The sequence below is a fragment of the Photinus pyralis genome, unplaced genomic scaffold (assembly GCF_008802855.1).
Source record: "Photinus pyralis isolate 1611_PpyrPB1 unplaced genomic scaffold, Ppyr1.3 Ppyr1.4_unclustered_Scaffold4123, whole genome shotgun sequence".
Lineage (NCBI taxonomy): Eukaryota > Metazoa > Arthropoda > Insecta > Coleoptera > Lampyridae > Photinus > Photinus pyralis.
In genome coordinates this window covers 1-15,793 of record NW_022171530.1, presented here as the reverse complement: position 1 = coordinate 15,793, position 15,793 = coordinate 1, and the positions used below count along the sequence as shown (strand labels likewise).

Genomic DNA, 15,793 nt, shown 5'->3' with positions numbered 1-15,793 from the left:
TTACTTTTTAATGAAGTTTTCATGCATTCTGTGAATATAACTTCAAAACCATTCATGAATTTTAGGTTAGATTTACTAAATCAATCTTATAATTACCAGTTTTATTCCTAATTGCATTTAGTTAGGTTACACTTAAAAAATAGTTTGTTTCAAAACAGTTCACACGATAATTACTTGTAAGATGTTACAAACATCAGCAAAAACAACGCTGCACTGGCTCGTGAACACAAAAAGTTGACATACGACTATTTGCATGAACCAAAACGATCTAGAAGGTGACAAAAGAGGTTTTCACAAGAGCGCAGTATCCCTTTCTCGCTAACGATAGACATGAGAGGTTTTGCTATAATGTGAAAGTTGCTATTTTGGTTGCAACAGCGTTGATAACTCTAAATGCTAATTTTTTGACATACGACCTATTGCAGTAACAGCGACGATATATAAAATAACTAATATAAAGCAAACTAACAACTTATCAAAATTAAATTAACTGTGTTACGACCCCTCTTTGCAAAACGTACACCAACGACAAGATACGCGCGCCATCCCACGCGCAAACACAAGTAACAGGTGCTCGCGCACCTGTTTCTTCAACCCCAACGGCAGACACCCCCACACGCGTCACGCGCAGTAGCCAACAGAGGGCGCAACTGGGAACGCCGACCACCGCAAACACGACCACTACGAAATAATGCCGTCGAGGAACATCTCAACGGCAAGGAGGGTAGCAACGGGAGCAAGTCTAGACCACTCTTTACTAACGCCCCGGGTCTCTACCTTACTAACGCCTTCAAGTGCTGGTACATTTTCTCGTAAAATTGCCACTTCGAACGGTGACATAGGAGAGACTGCTTCCTCCAGCTGTGCCAGCGCGACCGCCGGTTCTCTCGTGTTCGGATTCTAACGTGTGTTGTACATTTTTACTGATAATGCTTAGGATAGTTGTATATATATTTCTCATAGTGTGCAATAAACTCTGTTTCCACTTGTACGTTATATATTCGGGCTACCGACGCCATCAGCACCTACACCCCCGCAACAACTGGCGCCCAACGTGGGGCCACGAGACAACACGACGCCGCCTACCACAAGAAGCACCACCAGGAAGATAGAAGGATCGAACGCCACCCCACTCGTCATGACGGCCGACATGCTGAAGGAGCTGATCCAGTCTCTAAGCACACCCCGACCACCAAGCACCGGCGGATCCTTTGCGAAGTGTACCGCCAGGTTCGACGGGAAAGGCGACGCGCAAGCTTTTGTGGATAACATCACGACGTACAAGGACTGCACGGCGATTTCCGAAGAGAACGCCCTAACAGGTATGTCAATGTTGTTAGACAAGGACGCCGCGACCTGGTGGCAAGGGGTAAAGCGCACCGTCACATCGTGAAACGATGCCACCACCCTTCTGTTGAAGACTTTCGGGCCGCAGAAACCACCCCACAAGCTACTTCGCGAGCTATTCGAGACAGAACAGGGACCCAGCGATCCAACCATGCTGTTCATCTCCAAAAAACGGGCCATCCTATCTCGAATAGAGGACGAGATCAGCGAGGCTGTCCAACTTCATATGGTGTACGGCTTACTTACTACACCGACGGATCCGGAAAAAGATCACCCGCACGTCTTTCGACACCTTCGAGGACCTCCATCGCGAGCTTCGAAAGATCGAAGATGACAGTCGTGTTTGCGGTGGTCGACGTTCCCAGTTGCGCCCTCTGTTGGCTACTGCGCGTGACGCGTGTGGGGGTGTCTGCCGTTGGAGTTGGAACAGGTGTGCGAGCACCTGTTACTTGTGTTTGCGCGTGGGATGGCGCGCGTATCTTGTCGTTGGTGTACGTTTTGCAAAGAGAGGTCGTAACAACTGATTAATATATAACTTACTTCTAAAAATATTATAATATTTAATTAATGATATAATGTACTAAGCCTTATATCGTAGCCTTGTCTTAACAACAAAATACTCTCTGCAAAGAGCGTGTTCTAGCAATCTCAAATAAACAACAAATCAATTTTAAGCTCAAAGAAAATCACCTACAGAGTATTAAACTCTTAAGTAAGAACTAGATTCTTATTTAGAGTTTAATACTCTGTAGGTGATTTTCTTTGAGCTTAAAATAAAACGGCCCCCCGGGTCAAATGGACCGTCTATATTTTTCACGTGCCTTATACAAATCCTCAATTCTGCATAAAAAAATAAATTCAGTACAACTACCGCCATCTATTAAATAATTTGTAAAAGTGTGCGTTTGTGAAATCAGTCCCTGTACCTTAACCTATAAAACAGCGTGTTTTATTGTAACTTTTGTGTGTGACAAATTTGCGCAAATAGGCTGTTGAAATAAATGTAAGAGTAAAATTTTGTATGGCTTTTAAAGCTGATGTTTTTCTTCATATTTTGATTGTGTTGCCATTGCTTTTAAAAATTTGGATTTCTGAATCAAAATTAATTTAAAAATTTGTTGCTACTGGGGGTAAAATGGTCCCTCTTAGTTGAGGTAAAATGGTTCCGGCGTCCATTTTACCTCATTTTTTGTCGCAGTAAATTTATAATGGCATAATTTAATTTTATGCGTTCCTTCCTACAGAATGGTAAGGAATTACTTACGAAAAACCACAAGACAGCAGTGGACTGCAGATTCAATGCAGCTTGCGCTCCAAGACATTTCTAAGGGCATGTCTTTTAAAAGAGCTGCTAGGATTTATGATTTGCCACTAACTACTTTGAAAAGAAGAGCAAAAAATCAAAATAAACTGGTAAGAAAATAATTTAAAGGATTTTTTTCAGCGTATCTCAAACAAGTCCTTCTAATTTGGAGATTCTGTGGTTGGAATCGAATCCCGGAAAAATGATTACCCTCTATAACATTTCTAGCTTATTCGGAAAAGCTTATAGAAAAGCAGCCACTCTCAATAATGGACTAATTGCCGTTTGCATCGACAAATTTAGGCGGAGCTTAGCTTAAGCGTAGCTTAAAATCCATGGCAACCATTGTCTCAATAAATCGTTGCCATGGATTTTAAGCGACGCTTAAGCTAAGCTCCGTTTAAATTTGTCGGTGCAAACGGGCATAAGTGGATTTGAAAGTGCGGGAATCTGTCCCTTTAATCCGAATATATTCCCAGATTGGAAATTCAAACAATCCAGCACATCAGATCGCCCTCTAGTGGTAGGTAATATCGATTGTGTCGTTCAGCGTGAACAAAGAACTCCTCCATTGCCTACCACATCTCGTGCAGAAGGATGGAAAAGAAAAGGTAGCAGTGAATTTTCATCTGATGAAGAAGAGGAATGGGAGGCAAGCGGTCGATCTTCAGATGAAGTGAGTCTTTTTTCGGACACTGTGGAGAATTTACCTATGGAAAATGTTTCTTCAATCCCTGATAGTATCGCTGAAGAACCCAAAATTCTGAAATCCTACCTTTGGTAATTCCATTTGACATTTCGCCACCACCTGTGGCACCTCCCCAAACTAGAAGTTCAAGACCTTCTCAAGGGGCAACTGTCTTTACTTCCACGCCAAACTATATTGCACTAAAAGAAAAATCAAAACCATCTAAACCACCCTCCCAAGCAGCTAAAAAGGCTGTAACGAAAAACCTATTTTCAAAAAAGAAAGGAAAAAAAGAAACAAGTGTTCAGGAAGCTAACACTGCTTGCATGTTTTGTGAAGAATTGTTCAATCTCGGTCGAAAGAGATTTGGATCCAATGCATTCTATGCCGAAAATGGTGTCATTTACTGTGCGCATCTGTTACTGGGAAGCAGAAAGTGTACACTTGCGATTTTTGTAAGTAACAATCATTCAACGTTTGTGTTACAGTAGGGACCATTTTACCCACTTACGGAGTCCATTTTAGGGTAGACCGGGGTCAGCAGAAACAGGGCACGGTTCAAACAGCGCTAGTAATTCAAAAACTAATATCATATCGGGGCGCGCGCAAGGAGTAGGAGACGCTGCTTATGTGTCGGAACCAATCGTGAGAAAATGGTGCCACTTCGAGCGTAATCATATCGTGTCAAAGTAGTGGTTGTATTTTGGTGTGCAAAAGTAAGTATTTTTGCTGCTGTTCTTTTTATTTTTATTCCCAAACTGTACCAGTTACAGTTTTATGTAAGAACTTTGATTATTGGAGTTCTTTTTTATCTTAAGTTGTATATTTTCCAAGTTACGAGGACAAATTTTCTAAATGGACACTCGGGGCCGGTTGTAACAAATTTTGCCGGGTCGGTTGAAACGTTTCAACTAACCCCGTTTCAACCGACCCCATAGACATTTCAAAGCGGTTAAAAATTGTGTTTTGTATTTTTAGATGCCTCGAAAACGTGTAAAAAAGACAAATAAAGGACAGAGTAGTATAGCACAGTATTTGGAAGCCTATGAAGAAGTGAAAAATGGCATGTCTCTTAGAAAAGCCGCTGATAAATACACTTTAAATCACGTATCCCTCCTACGATATAAAAGAAAACGAGAGGCTAATGGAGATGACAGTGGAGCATCAACTTCCATGGGCTACGTAGCTCATAATAGAGTCTTCGCGGACGCACAAGAGAAGACTAGCGGAATATTTGATGTTATGTGCTGACATTTATTTTGGTCTACCCCCAAAAGAAGTGAGAAAGCTAAGTTACGAATTAACATTAAAGTACAACCTAAAACGGCCAAGTTCCTGGGATGAAAACCAAATGGCCAGAGAGGATTGGTTTAGTGCTTTTATGCGTAGAAATACGGAACTTTCATTAAGGGCTGCTCAAGCCACAAGTTTGTCCAGGGCGACTAGTTTTAATCGAACGAACGTGGATGCGTTTTACGACAATTTACAAAAAGTTATGGACTGTGATAGTTTCGAGCCACAAGACATTTTAATATGGACGAAACAGGCGTGACTACCGTCCAGCGTCCTGACAGAGTGTTTGCCAGACGCGGCATTCGTAAAGTTGGATCGGTCACTTCAGCAGAGCGTGGTACACTCGTTACGATTGCTTTCGCCGCGAATGCCATAGGAAACGTTATACCACCTCTATTTGTATTTCCGCGTGTTCGGTACCAAGACCATTTCATAAGAGATGGCCCATTAAGTGCAGTGGGAACAGCAAATCCTTCAGGATGGATGCAAGACGAAGGTTTCATGCTGTTTTTGAAACAGTTTCAGAAACACACAAACTGTTCAGTTAACCAGAAAGCGCTATTAGTATTAGACAATCATTCGTCCCATGTTCATATCAACGCATTGGATTTCTGGAAGAAAGCGTTCAAGAAAGCACCACCTTTCAATTTCTTCAGCCTTCTCTACCTGCACCAATAAATCCTACACCACATGATAATTCAATCACAAATAGTAGAACAGATTCGCCGAAACTATCTACGAGTGATGAAGTCTTTTCACCCCACATAGTAAAACCCTACCCCAAAGCTCCACCCAGACAAACAGAAAACAAGGGAAGGAAAAAGAGAAAATCTACGATATATACAGATACACCGGAGAAAGAAGCAATACAAAAAGAAGCGGAGGAAAGAGAACGAAAAAAAAGGGAGAAAGAAATGAAAGTCAATAGAAGCCTTAAATCAAAATGTTCTAAGCCCAAAGGAAATAAAAAGATGAAAACATCTAATAAACCCAAAGTGTTTTCTGATGAGGATGAAGAAGAGTATTACTGTTTGGTCTGCATGAAAAGTTATGGCACCAGCAGGCCAGGAGAGGATTGGTTGCAATGCACCGGTTGTAAAATGTGGGCTCACGAGGCCTGCACAGCTGGTGATCCTTTTTATTTGTGCCACAATTGTGAATCTGATTAGTATTAATTAGCTGTGCCTTGGCATTAATAAATGACTATATTATGTGATTTTTTTATGATTTACTCCTAATACCTATATTACCACATAATTCTATTTACTCTTGGGAGTGTTACAACCAACCCCAATCACTGTTACAACCGTCTCGGGCATGGTGCCGGTTGAAACATTTTCAACGATTTTTGCAAACGCTTATAAATGGTTTTTCTAATTCTGATAAAGCCATTATAACATCATATATCTATTAGTAGGGGAGCTAGCACGAAATCCACTGAACGAGAATGATCAAAATTTTAACCGATGGAGTTCCATTTTGTCCTATCAGAGTATTAGATCGTCGATCGTCTGCCGCTTCTTGTGGTACCAATTCTGAAAGGTTGTTTTTCGAGAAAATAAGTTATACACCAAATGAAAACGTTGATAATAGCTCTTAAAAAAATATTGAAAAAAATCGCGCGCATTTGATAACTCCGTAAAAAAACAATTCTTAGTCGGTTTTTCACGAACTTTCTATCCATCCATCATTATCCATGTAACAGAGACTTCGCATTAAATCTGGCCAATGAAATTACTAGATTACTAACTTGTAAAATTTTTACACGTCAGCTGTCAGTTTTACAAGTCAGTAGCGTTTAAAGATGACGTTTACCCGTTTGCGTTTTGTCTTGTTAATCAACGTTTACAACTGAGTAACAAATAAATATAAGGAAGAAGGTCGTCTTTTTGCGAAAGTGGCTTTTGTAAATGATTTTAAGTAATGACGAGCAACCGCTCTTACAAAAGTAAGTAGATCCATTTTATCCGTATGGGCCAGCAGGTGTAGTCTTCATGCATTTACCGCAGCGACATTTACGGAATGCGTGAAGAGGGACCACCACCACTTCTTTCCGCGTATCGCCACTCTATAGTTGCTAACTGCTTGGTCCAACAAGTCAACCCCACCCATACATGAATTATAGCTTGAAAATAAATGTGGCTGTGGAACGTCTATTTTCTGCTTGGCAACCGAAGACTAACGTTTTACTGTTTCCAGGGGTTCCACAGTGTCGTAGTTTGTTACCATTGTAACAACGCTATTGTCTTTCCAACGAACAAACAGTAGATTATTTTTCATATCGTACATTTTTTCAAAAACGCCACGTTCCATTTTTTGCATCTGCTTCACCGAGGACAAAGGACATTTTTTAGTCCGATTTTCACGCACGGTCCCAGTTGCTCGAATCTTCATACCTTTCAGTGTTTTCATGAGATTATAACTGGAGAAAAAATTATCACAAAACATAATATGATCTGATGGTTGATCTACACATTGGAGCAATTCTAAAACGACTCTAGAACCTAATGGCAAAGAGTTATTGCCTGCATTGCCTACTTTTGCACCACAGTAAGTGTCATATTTATAGCAGTAGCCTGTAGAACTACATATCATCCAATTCTTAAACCCAAACCTTACAGGTTTTCCTCTTATAAACTGCTTCCCAGAATGGTGTTCAAAATATTTAACCATCGCCTCATCTATTGAAAAGTTTTGATGCAAGATTCCCCATTGACGAAAATTTTCGTTTAGCAGGTTCATGAGAGGGCGCAACTTATACATTTTATCAGTCTTATCTAGTTTGCTGTTATCTGCAATGTGCAAAAACCTCTTGATTTCTTGAAATCTGTTTCTCGAAATACTAGATGCCACAAAGGGTACAGAAACATCTTCATCATCGCTCCAATACATAGGTTCTCTGGGTAATCGGTGATAGCCAGAAAGCAGTAACACACCTAAAAACGTTTTTATTTCGTCACCTGATACGGAAAATCCATGTCGATTTTTTTGTAGTGCATAAATGTTTGATTGTTCAACAATCAGCTTTATAACCTTATCATCAAACATTCTTTCGAAAGTCTGCACTGGATTATCGTTCTTCACGGCTTCCACCATTTTTTCCATTCGCGCTTCGTAGCCTGTCGTTCTCTCAGTCATACTTATATCCGTAAAGGTTTTTGTCCACTTCGGTGTTTCTTCTGCGATTTTTGACGATTTACTTTTCTTGGGAAATAGTATTGATAGCGGCACATTGTCATCGCTGTCTTCCTCTTCACCAGATGGAATTTCATCACTCGATTCGTCATCTGTTGGATAATGGAGTTCTACTTTTCCAGGAACATCATTCGGGAGATTAGAATTAGCCATATCGTTATCATCATACTCTTCCTCGTCCGTCTGCGGATCAACATCAGGCGGAAGGATAACAATCTCCGACTCCTGATTTCTAGAGGAAACCTTCTATTGCTTCCGCTAATGTATTGAACCGTTTTCCGTAGAAACACTTCGAACTAATTGTCGGTAATGTAAAATCCATTTAAAATCAATTCCTGCAAAAATTCTGAATTTTTATGTGTATCTTTCCCATTGTACTCAAATGGGTACGGCGCCATTTTTATACATTTTTTAACACAAAATAATGTTAAGTAATGTTAAGTATGGATAAAACGTCGTTAAATACATACCTCAAAACCTAATATCGGACGCACAGTGAAATTTTGTAATGTTTAGATGGTTAAATAAAATTTCAAAAACACGCTAACGGTTACAAACTGTTTATACAACTATAATACTGGAGAATTCCAACAAATGCCACATATATGTGGTAAAGCTTGAAACACAAGTTCACAAACTATTACAGATTACTACAATAACCATAATTTGGTCGAAAATGATCACAGAGGACGCCGGGGCGCATAATTATACGGTGTATTTAAATGAGTACAGTGGGAGGTAATGGGTTAACACAAAATCAAAGTGTAGGAAATTTTGTTTGCTTTAATTTTGTGTAGAACGCGGATCTTAAAAAAAAGTGTAGTTTTTAAGATATAAACAAACAACTAAAAAAGTTCTGAAAAATTCCGATTTTTTGCGTTTTTCGCTATGAAGCCGATCTCCCATAAGGCAGCAAACCATAAATTTAGATTCAGCACCCTCGAAAACATATATTACCGTTGAGAAAAAAACTTCCGCAATTTTGTTTTGGAAAAATCATCATTTGACTGGGCTAAGGTTCTATTGAAGTATTAAGACATGGTGTTGGTAGGCCACGTAAGGTCAGTTCAAGAATACGATCGGATTTGTAAAGCTGGTCGTCGAGCTGCTTACTGTCCGAGACATAACAGCAAAATGGAATGAAGAAACAGCTGAAAATGTTTCACGAGAAACTTGTCGGAAGTGGATTCATAAGTCTGGATTACATTTTTATAAGGTATGTGGCGTTAAGAGCATATTTAGTCATATTTATTCAGCTCATCTCTTAACAAGTTAATAATGCCACAGCAAGATGACAAAGAGTACAGCCGTACCTCCTAGTCGAAAGAACTATAAAGATCGCATACGGTTTTTTATAGTAAAGACAGTGCATCTAACTCGTGAGAGTGCGAAACGATCTTTCGATCTACTTATTCAAAATGTTCCATGTGATTAACGCCAACTACGCCACCATTCAAGTACATAATTATATACATCGCTGCAAAAATGTGCCTATGAAATTAATTTACCATTTAACAAAGTTATACCTTATGTTTGTGTTGTGTGCGTGCAATATGGGTAGTAGAATATTGCTTTCATTTAGAATATTCGCATATTTCCAATCATTAACGTCCTGTTAACAATTGTAATAGACTATACCACGGGAAACAAGATTTTCAAACACATTACTCCTTGAAACATACAAATGTAACCGAGAGCTCGTTTTCCAATTTTCCAGTCCTGTAGTTCATTTCACCACCAAATACTACAATATCACCTAATACCAAAGAGAATAGTAAGATTCACCATCAGACAGAATAAATGTAAACAAAACCAATGTACGTTCTTGGATATTTAACTGACTTCCACGTGAAATAAAAACCGCTAACATTCTCTATTTTCAAGCGAAAACTAAAAAACTATCTTCTTTGTAAAAATCTGTTAACTGCACCTCTCCGGCGATAAGAAACCTGATCTACGACTGGAGAAAAACATGAGATAAACTTTTACAAATACAACGCAAATAATTTCCAGATGTGTCCAATCCCAGCTCCAATTTAAATAATACAATAAACAAATACTAACGATCTAACGAACTCGTAATACAAAAACAAACCCGAATTCAGATTTAAATGAACGATCAAAATTGTATTTAAATCAAATTACGACCACACTTCACTTCTAAAGTTGACGTAGTTCTCATACCTCGAGGGCAATTGCAATTGCAATTGGCACTATTGACCACAAATGGGGAGTGTATGTAGATAAAGTCAATCACAGGACTACTCTAGATCGAATAAATGAAACGAAAATAATGCACAACGATAATTTGTGGTAAAAAATAAACATGGAAAATCGTATTTAACTTGAACTTCCAAAGCCGACTTGACAGCAACTCATTTTTGATCGCCAGTTATAATCTATTCTGCAACTCTTGTCGAACCTTTTCAAATGTTGGTTTTGCAATATTTCGACATTCTTGAATTATTCTCTGTCTTAGTTCGTCTATGTTCGCCGGTTGCGTTTTAAATACGACAGATTTCAAATGTATCATATTAGTTTATTTTTTGATTTGCACAATAATTACTAACCTAAATATAATGCTATTTGGTATGGTTGGAAAGCATTTTTTCAGAGCTTTCCAACGACGTATCACACATGGGGGGTCACTATTTAAGATTTAAAAGTTGGGGTGGCTGGGGCGCAGGGGGTTGGAGGGGGTGCGTCGCCAACTATGTCATTGTGATTCCCCCTCCGAATTACCGAAACTGATTTTGATTTTTTTAAATATCTCGTTTATTTACTAAGATATGGGGGGTGGTAAGTTTTCAAATTGTCACCCTGTATATATATAAAAGTAATATATATATAACTTTTATTAAATTTTTTTACTACTTATATTTAATTGGAACGATAGTACGAAAAATAACTCTGCACATAGGATTTCGTTACATTTTATATTTTCGACATCTGCCACGGTAATGCACCGTCAGCGCTAACAAAATAATCTGAAGTGAGGTCTCTTAAATCGTTGGCACGTCTTCCTCCCCGAGGTGGTGCAATTTGGCGTAAATCCTGGAGTCCTTTGTCACTTTGTTTCAGAACTTATGATTATGGAGAAATGGAAGAACATAAGGGCTGCGTTTAATAAATCTTTGAAAAAGACAACTGGAGATTCAGCAAAAAAGAAATACTTATACCATGATAATTTATTGTTCATGTTAAGTATTAAAAGATAGCACCGAATCTAGCTGGGTAGAGGATACTTCGCTAGTTAATGATGATGATGATGGCGTTTCTGAAGAAATGCAAAGGAAGGAGGAGAGCTTTCAGAAGAATTAAGAAATGGTAAGGTTATGGAAGGTCAAGAATTAAACAGCGAAAGAAAAGAGCAAAGACATTAGCTGATACTGAGGTGAACTTCCTCCAGATGAGGATGAGTTATTTTTCAAATCGTTGTTGCCTACTGTAAGAACACTGAACGTGGATGAAAAATTAGAATTTCGCATGGAAGTCCTTAGCATCGTTCACAAAATAAGCCAAAAAAAAACGAAATCAACGGTATTATCATCCGCCATTACCGTCGCCACAGCCATCACTTCATTCAAATTCCAGGCAATCAAATTATGATTCTTCTTCTCCCCAGTATGTGTAATCATAGCCCATCAGGACCTGTTGGTTTTCCTCAACAAACATACACGCAACTTCGAGGCATTAATGGTTTGTTGGAATAATTTCAATAATTACTATATAATTAGATAATTATACTATGTAGTTTTGAAAATACACATTTATTGTATTTTGAAGACATATACAATCTCTTAATCGGTCAACTAAATAACCAAACGTCTCTTTACTCATGCGAAAATAATTAAAGAATTTTCCAGGGGTTTCTCTAAGTTTTTCAAATAATGTACAGGGTGACTTACGGGAGACGGATGTTTTTGAAATGGCTAGTGCATGCCTTCGTTAAGTGGTGGGGCGACGGACGGTAGGTCATTCACTCCATTGCAGCTTACCATTTCAGTAGCAATGGAGCAGTGGACGACGGAGCATCGTGTTTTTGCGTACGATACGTTTGTTCGAAATGGCGAGTCTGTTATAACCACACAACGAATATTTCGTCGCCACTTCAATATCGGTCGGAACGGCACAGTGCCAAGTCGAGACACTTTGTTAAGGTGAGTTAAGGCATTCAGAACAACGGGGACAATATCCAAGAAAAAGCTACCAGGCCCTGCAAGAACAGAAAGGACGCCTGAAAACATCGCCAGTGTGAGGGCTGCAATAATCAGGAGTCCGAGTCGATCTGCACGCCAACATGCACGAGAACTAAACATGAGTCGTGATTCTGTGAGGAGGATTTTACGACTTGATTTGAAATTTCATCCGTATAACATGCAGGTGGTCCAGCAACTCAACGTGGCGGATTATCAACAAAGAAAAGAATTCGCAGAGCGTATGCAACTGTTGTTTAATGGTAATCGTAATGCAGTACTGTTAATGAGCGACGAAGTCCATTTTCATTTGAACGGTTTGGTAAACAAACATAACTTTCGTTACTGGGCTACTGAAAATCCCTGTAACATTCATGAAAAACCTCTCCACTCTCCAAAAGTTACAGTTTGGTGTGCGGTAGCCAAGTTTGGAGTTATTGGGGCGTATTTTTTTCAGGAAAATGGCGTGACGGTGACAGTGACATCACAACGCTACGTTCACATGTTGAATACATTTTTGAGGCCATACCTTCAGAGGCAAGGATTCAACGTGAATAATGTTTATTTCCAGCAAGATGGCGCCACGGCGCACACTGCTCGCGCATCAATGGAAGTTGTGAGAAACATGTTTCCTGGAAAGCTGATTTCACGTTTTGGTGACGTACCGTGGCCGCCAAGGTCACCGGACTTGTCCTACTGTGATTACTTCTTGTGGGGGTATTTGAAAGAACGTGTGTATGCTCACAAACCCCGTAATTTATTGGACTTAAAAGACGCAATTACAGAAGAGGTGAATTTGATTGATCAAGACATGTTGACCCGAGTTTCCAATGATTTTCAACAGAGGCTGGAAACCTGTATTGAAGCAGATGGGCACCACATGACTGATGTAATTTTTAAAAAGTAACTTTTTCATGAAATGGTATGTAATAATCTTTATTTGTGTAACAATAAAATAATAGTATCTTGTAAATTAATTGTGTACTGCTCATTTCAAAAACATCCGTTTCCCGTAAGTCACCCTGTATAAAACGTCCCTTCCACATATCTGACCCTCAAAATGGGATGGACCCAATATTGCCTTAGAGTCTGGATAGCTTGCCTTCTTCGGCGCCTACGTAAAACCATCGCTAGTAAAATTAATTTCCTTCGATCCATCACTTCGAAGCTTACAGCACCAACTGACTAAAATCAATCTGGCAACACGGAATATTAATCTAAACTGATTCGCAAGTGGGCGAGCACTCAGCGGATGCGGCGTCAAATTGTGCCGTTACCGTCTTGTGGCCAAACGCCCTTAAAGTACCAGTGCGCGCAACTGAGTGAGTGGTTTCGCCACAGTTTCGTTAAAAGGTACAACCAGGAGCTCAATCTGCTCAACGCAAAGGAGACGGCATCGGCATCAAAAAGGTAGGCGCTCCACATTTTTGTAAACGGGCTCAAGTGCGTTTATAGACTCAGTGGTCTATTCCGTTTTGACATTACGACAGTAGAGTGTACACTCATTTGCCTCTCTTCTTTTTCTTGTGTAGGCAGGGTGTCTTAAATTATTGTAAATTTTATAGTAGCATTAATTTTATTGTAGGTAATATATGTTAGTTCGAGTTAGATTTATTATTAATTATTAGCCCACTGGTCCTGTTTGAGATCTTGGATCGATCTCCGACTTCGAACGAAGGATCAGGTTGTTTCGTAACCAACGATAATAATTTTATTGAATTTGAATAACAAGAATAATTAAATTAAAATATGTATAAACTTAAATTTATCACGTTAAGGCTCTGCTGCAGTGAAAATTATCATTCAAATTTTCGAAAAAAACAAGTCGCATACGATGTCGAGACAATAAGTGATACTGGAAAAAATAAGTAAAAAAATCGACGTAGTTTCATTCGGCCTTAAAAAATTATTGTATGCTAAAGTAATCAAATCGTTCTTAGCGCATAACTTTGGATCCAGTAAAGATATTGGGGTCAAAATTTTGGAATAGACTTTACTTAACTAACCACATGCCTCTGTGTCTCCAATTTTATAAAATTTTATCTGCGTTCCTAAAAATTGCTTTGCAAACTTTCGTGTAATTACAGAATTTAATACCACACAGTAGTAAAGTGAAAAGCGAAACTCGACACGGTAAGGCATAGGCAATTGTAGAGAGAATGTTGGACAATTTTACCTTTTATTAAATTTTTATAAACAAAGGAGATCTGAGCAAATTAATAAAATCAACACGCCCCTCAAGAAAACCCACCTCTAGTGTTGATAAAAGTATTCAATACAGCCAATCGGGGAATTTTAGCGATAATTTATACCAACACCATTTTATATTTTTCATTAAAATTATATATTCGTATAACAGCATCAAATAGTTACTCTTAAATTGTAAATAAACACAATCTCAATTTCTAAAGATATTTTTTTTATTTATATCTATCTACCTCACATTATCAATAGATAATGCGGTGTGATTAATTATATGATTATACCTATGGCACAGATTAAAATCTGTACCTATGGTTACTTTCATCCAACACAAATAAATAGACTTATAGAACAAATTTTTTCCTCATATGTATAGTAATTCAACACTGTTGGCATGTAATGTACCTAATCTAACAATTTACAATTGTTGATTAGGCACGTTGTTATAAATCTACGGGCCGCCTTTTTTTAGCGCATTTTCGTAAAAATACAAAAATGTCTGGCCACTTTGTTCGCCAGTCTATCCGTTTGTCTGTCCGCCCGCCCGTCTGTCTGTCTGCCCTTACGGCTGTATCGCTACTATATGCTTATCTTAAGTTCTACTTTTTAGCACATTTCCACAAAAATAAAAAATAAATGCGCTATTGTGGCCACTTTGTCCGTCGGTCCGCTCGTTCTATGTGACGCTACTAGTTCTTTATCTTAAGAGCTACCCTTTTTTACATGTTCCATAATTTTACACTTTTGCCGTTTATTAAGTTATTAACTGAATTGCATTAAATTCAATATGGGCATAGCTTTAGCCATATAATACGCAATGCCAAAAGTTGAGTCGAATCGATTCAAAATTCGCAGTGCCCTTTTCGGATCTCGACCATTTATAAACCGAATTGCAAACTTTTTTATTTATAAAAGTATTTGAATGAAATGTGATACAGAGGCACTTGGAATAAATGAAAATCAAACGCCAGTTTCAAAATTTGGTTTTGCGCATGCGCAGTGTCAACGTTTTTATTTATGGAAGCATTTAAATGAAATTTGATACATAGGTGCTTGGAATAAAGGAAAATCTAGCACCAGTTTCAAAATTTTATTTTGCGCATGCGCAGTGCTAACTTTTTTATTTAGAAAAGCATTGAAATGAAATTCTTCTTATAAACAAAAATTGAAGTAGCACGTCAAAAATGGATTGCCCATGTGCAACGCTATCTTTCATATTTGTTGCCGGAAGTGGAAATGCGCTTTATGTATATCGTTTACGATTATTTTTTAACTTGTTCGATATTTGGGTCGTTATGATGTCGAGACTTGCACCAAGGAAGGAATTTTTCTATACGTTTATTACTAAAAAGTCATAATAAAAAATCAATTTTTTTCATGTAGGTAGGTACCATAATTTTACACTTTTACCATTTATTGTAGGTACATATAAATTCCATATTCTAAGGCTACAAAATGCTTAGAAAATGAAATTGTAATGACGTGTCAAAGAATAGATTGTGCATGCGCAATGTTAACTTTCTTATTTGTGAACGGATTTTTCTGAAATTTTAAAAGATCTACTTATAT

At 38.4% G+C, this 15,793-nt stretch overlaps 3 protein-coding genes and 1 long non-coding RNA gene across 6 annotated transcripts; 3 read left to right on the top strand and 1 right to left on the bottom strand.

Annotated features, from left to right (window-relative positions):
* Positions 1-1,138: 1,138 nt before the first annotated feature.
* Positions 1,139-1,681, top strand: LOC116182198 (activity-regulated cytoskeleton associated protein 1-like). The gene is made up of 2 exons (XM_031502720.1): positions 1,139-1,369; positions 1,421-1,681. The coding sequence occupies exons 1-2, from the start codon at positions 1,139-1,141 to the stop codon at positions 1,679-1,681; spliced, it is 492 nt and encodes a 163-aa protein (XP_031358580.1).
* Positions 1,682-2,130: 449 nt separating this feature from the next.
* Positions 2,131-5,174, top strand: LOC116182189. 2 transcript variants are annotated; one of them, XR_004147442.1, is made up of 4 exons: positions 2,131-2,760; positions 3,130-3,793; positions 3,864-4,054; positions 4,317-5,174. It is a non-coding gene; the product is annotated as an uncharacterized LOC116182189 (long non-coding RNA). The 2 variants fall into 2 exon arrangements; XR_004147441.1 differs by lacking the exon at positions 2,131-2,760 and having other exon boundaries at positions 3,051-3,793.
* A 1,635-nt stretch (positions 5,175-6,809) lies between these two features.
* On the bottom strand, positions 6,810-7,979 carry LOC116182186 (piggyBac transposable element-derived protein 3-like). Its single transcript, XM_031502704.1, has one exon. It carries the CDS (start codon positions 7,977-7,979, stop codon positions 6,810-6,812), a length of 1,170 nt encoding a protein of 389 aa, XP_031358564.1.
* A 2,834-nt stretch (positions 7,980-10,813) lies between these two features.
* On the top strand, positions 10,814-13,791 carry LOC116182184. Of its 2 annotated transcripts, none has more exons than XM_031502702.1 (2): positions 10,814-12,158; positions 12,210-13,791. In XM_031502702.1, exons 1-2 carry the CDS (start codon positions 12,144-12,146, stop codon positions 12,927-12,929), a joined length of 735 nt encoding a protein of 244 aa, XP_031358562.1. In that variant the 5' UTR covers positions 10,814-12,143; the 3' UTR covers positions 12,930-13,791. The 2 variants fall into 2 exon arrangements, with proteins under 2 accessions (XP_031358562.1, XP_031358563.1); XM_031502703.1 differs by having other exon boundaries at positions 10,814-12,753; positions 12,808-13,791.
* Positions 13,792-15,793: the final 2,002 nt, after the last annotated feature.

Bases quoted from the DNA above. Each gene is read 5' to 3' on its own strand.
- LOC116182198 (XM_031502720.1), top strand. From the start codon at position 1,139: ATGACGGCCGACATGCTGAAGGAGCTGATCCAGTCTCTAAGCACACCC. The intron at 1,370-1,420 runs GTAAAGCGCACC...CTTCTGTTGAAG, and splicing joins CCGCGACCTGGTGGCAAGGG to ACTTTCGGGCCGCAGAAACC.
- LOC116182186 (XM_031502704.1), bottom strand. From the start codon at position 7,979: ATGGCTAATTCTAATCTCCCGAATGATGTTCCTGGAAAAGTAGAACTC.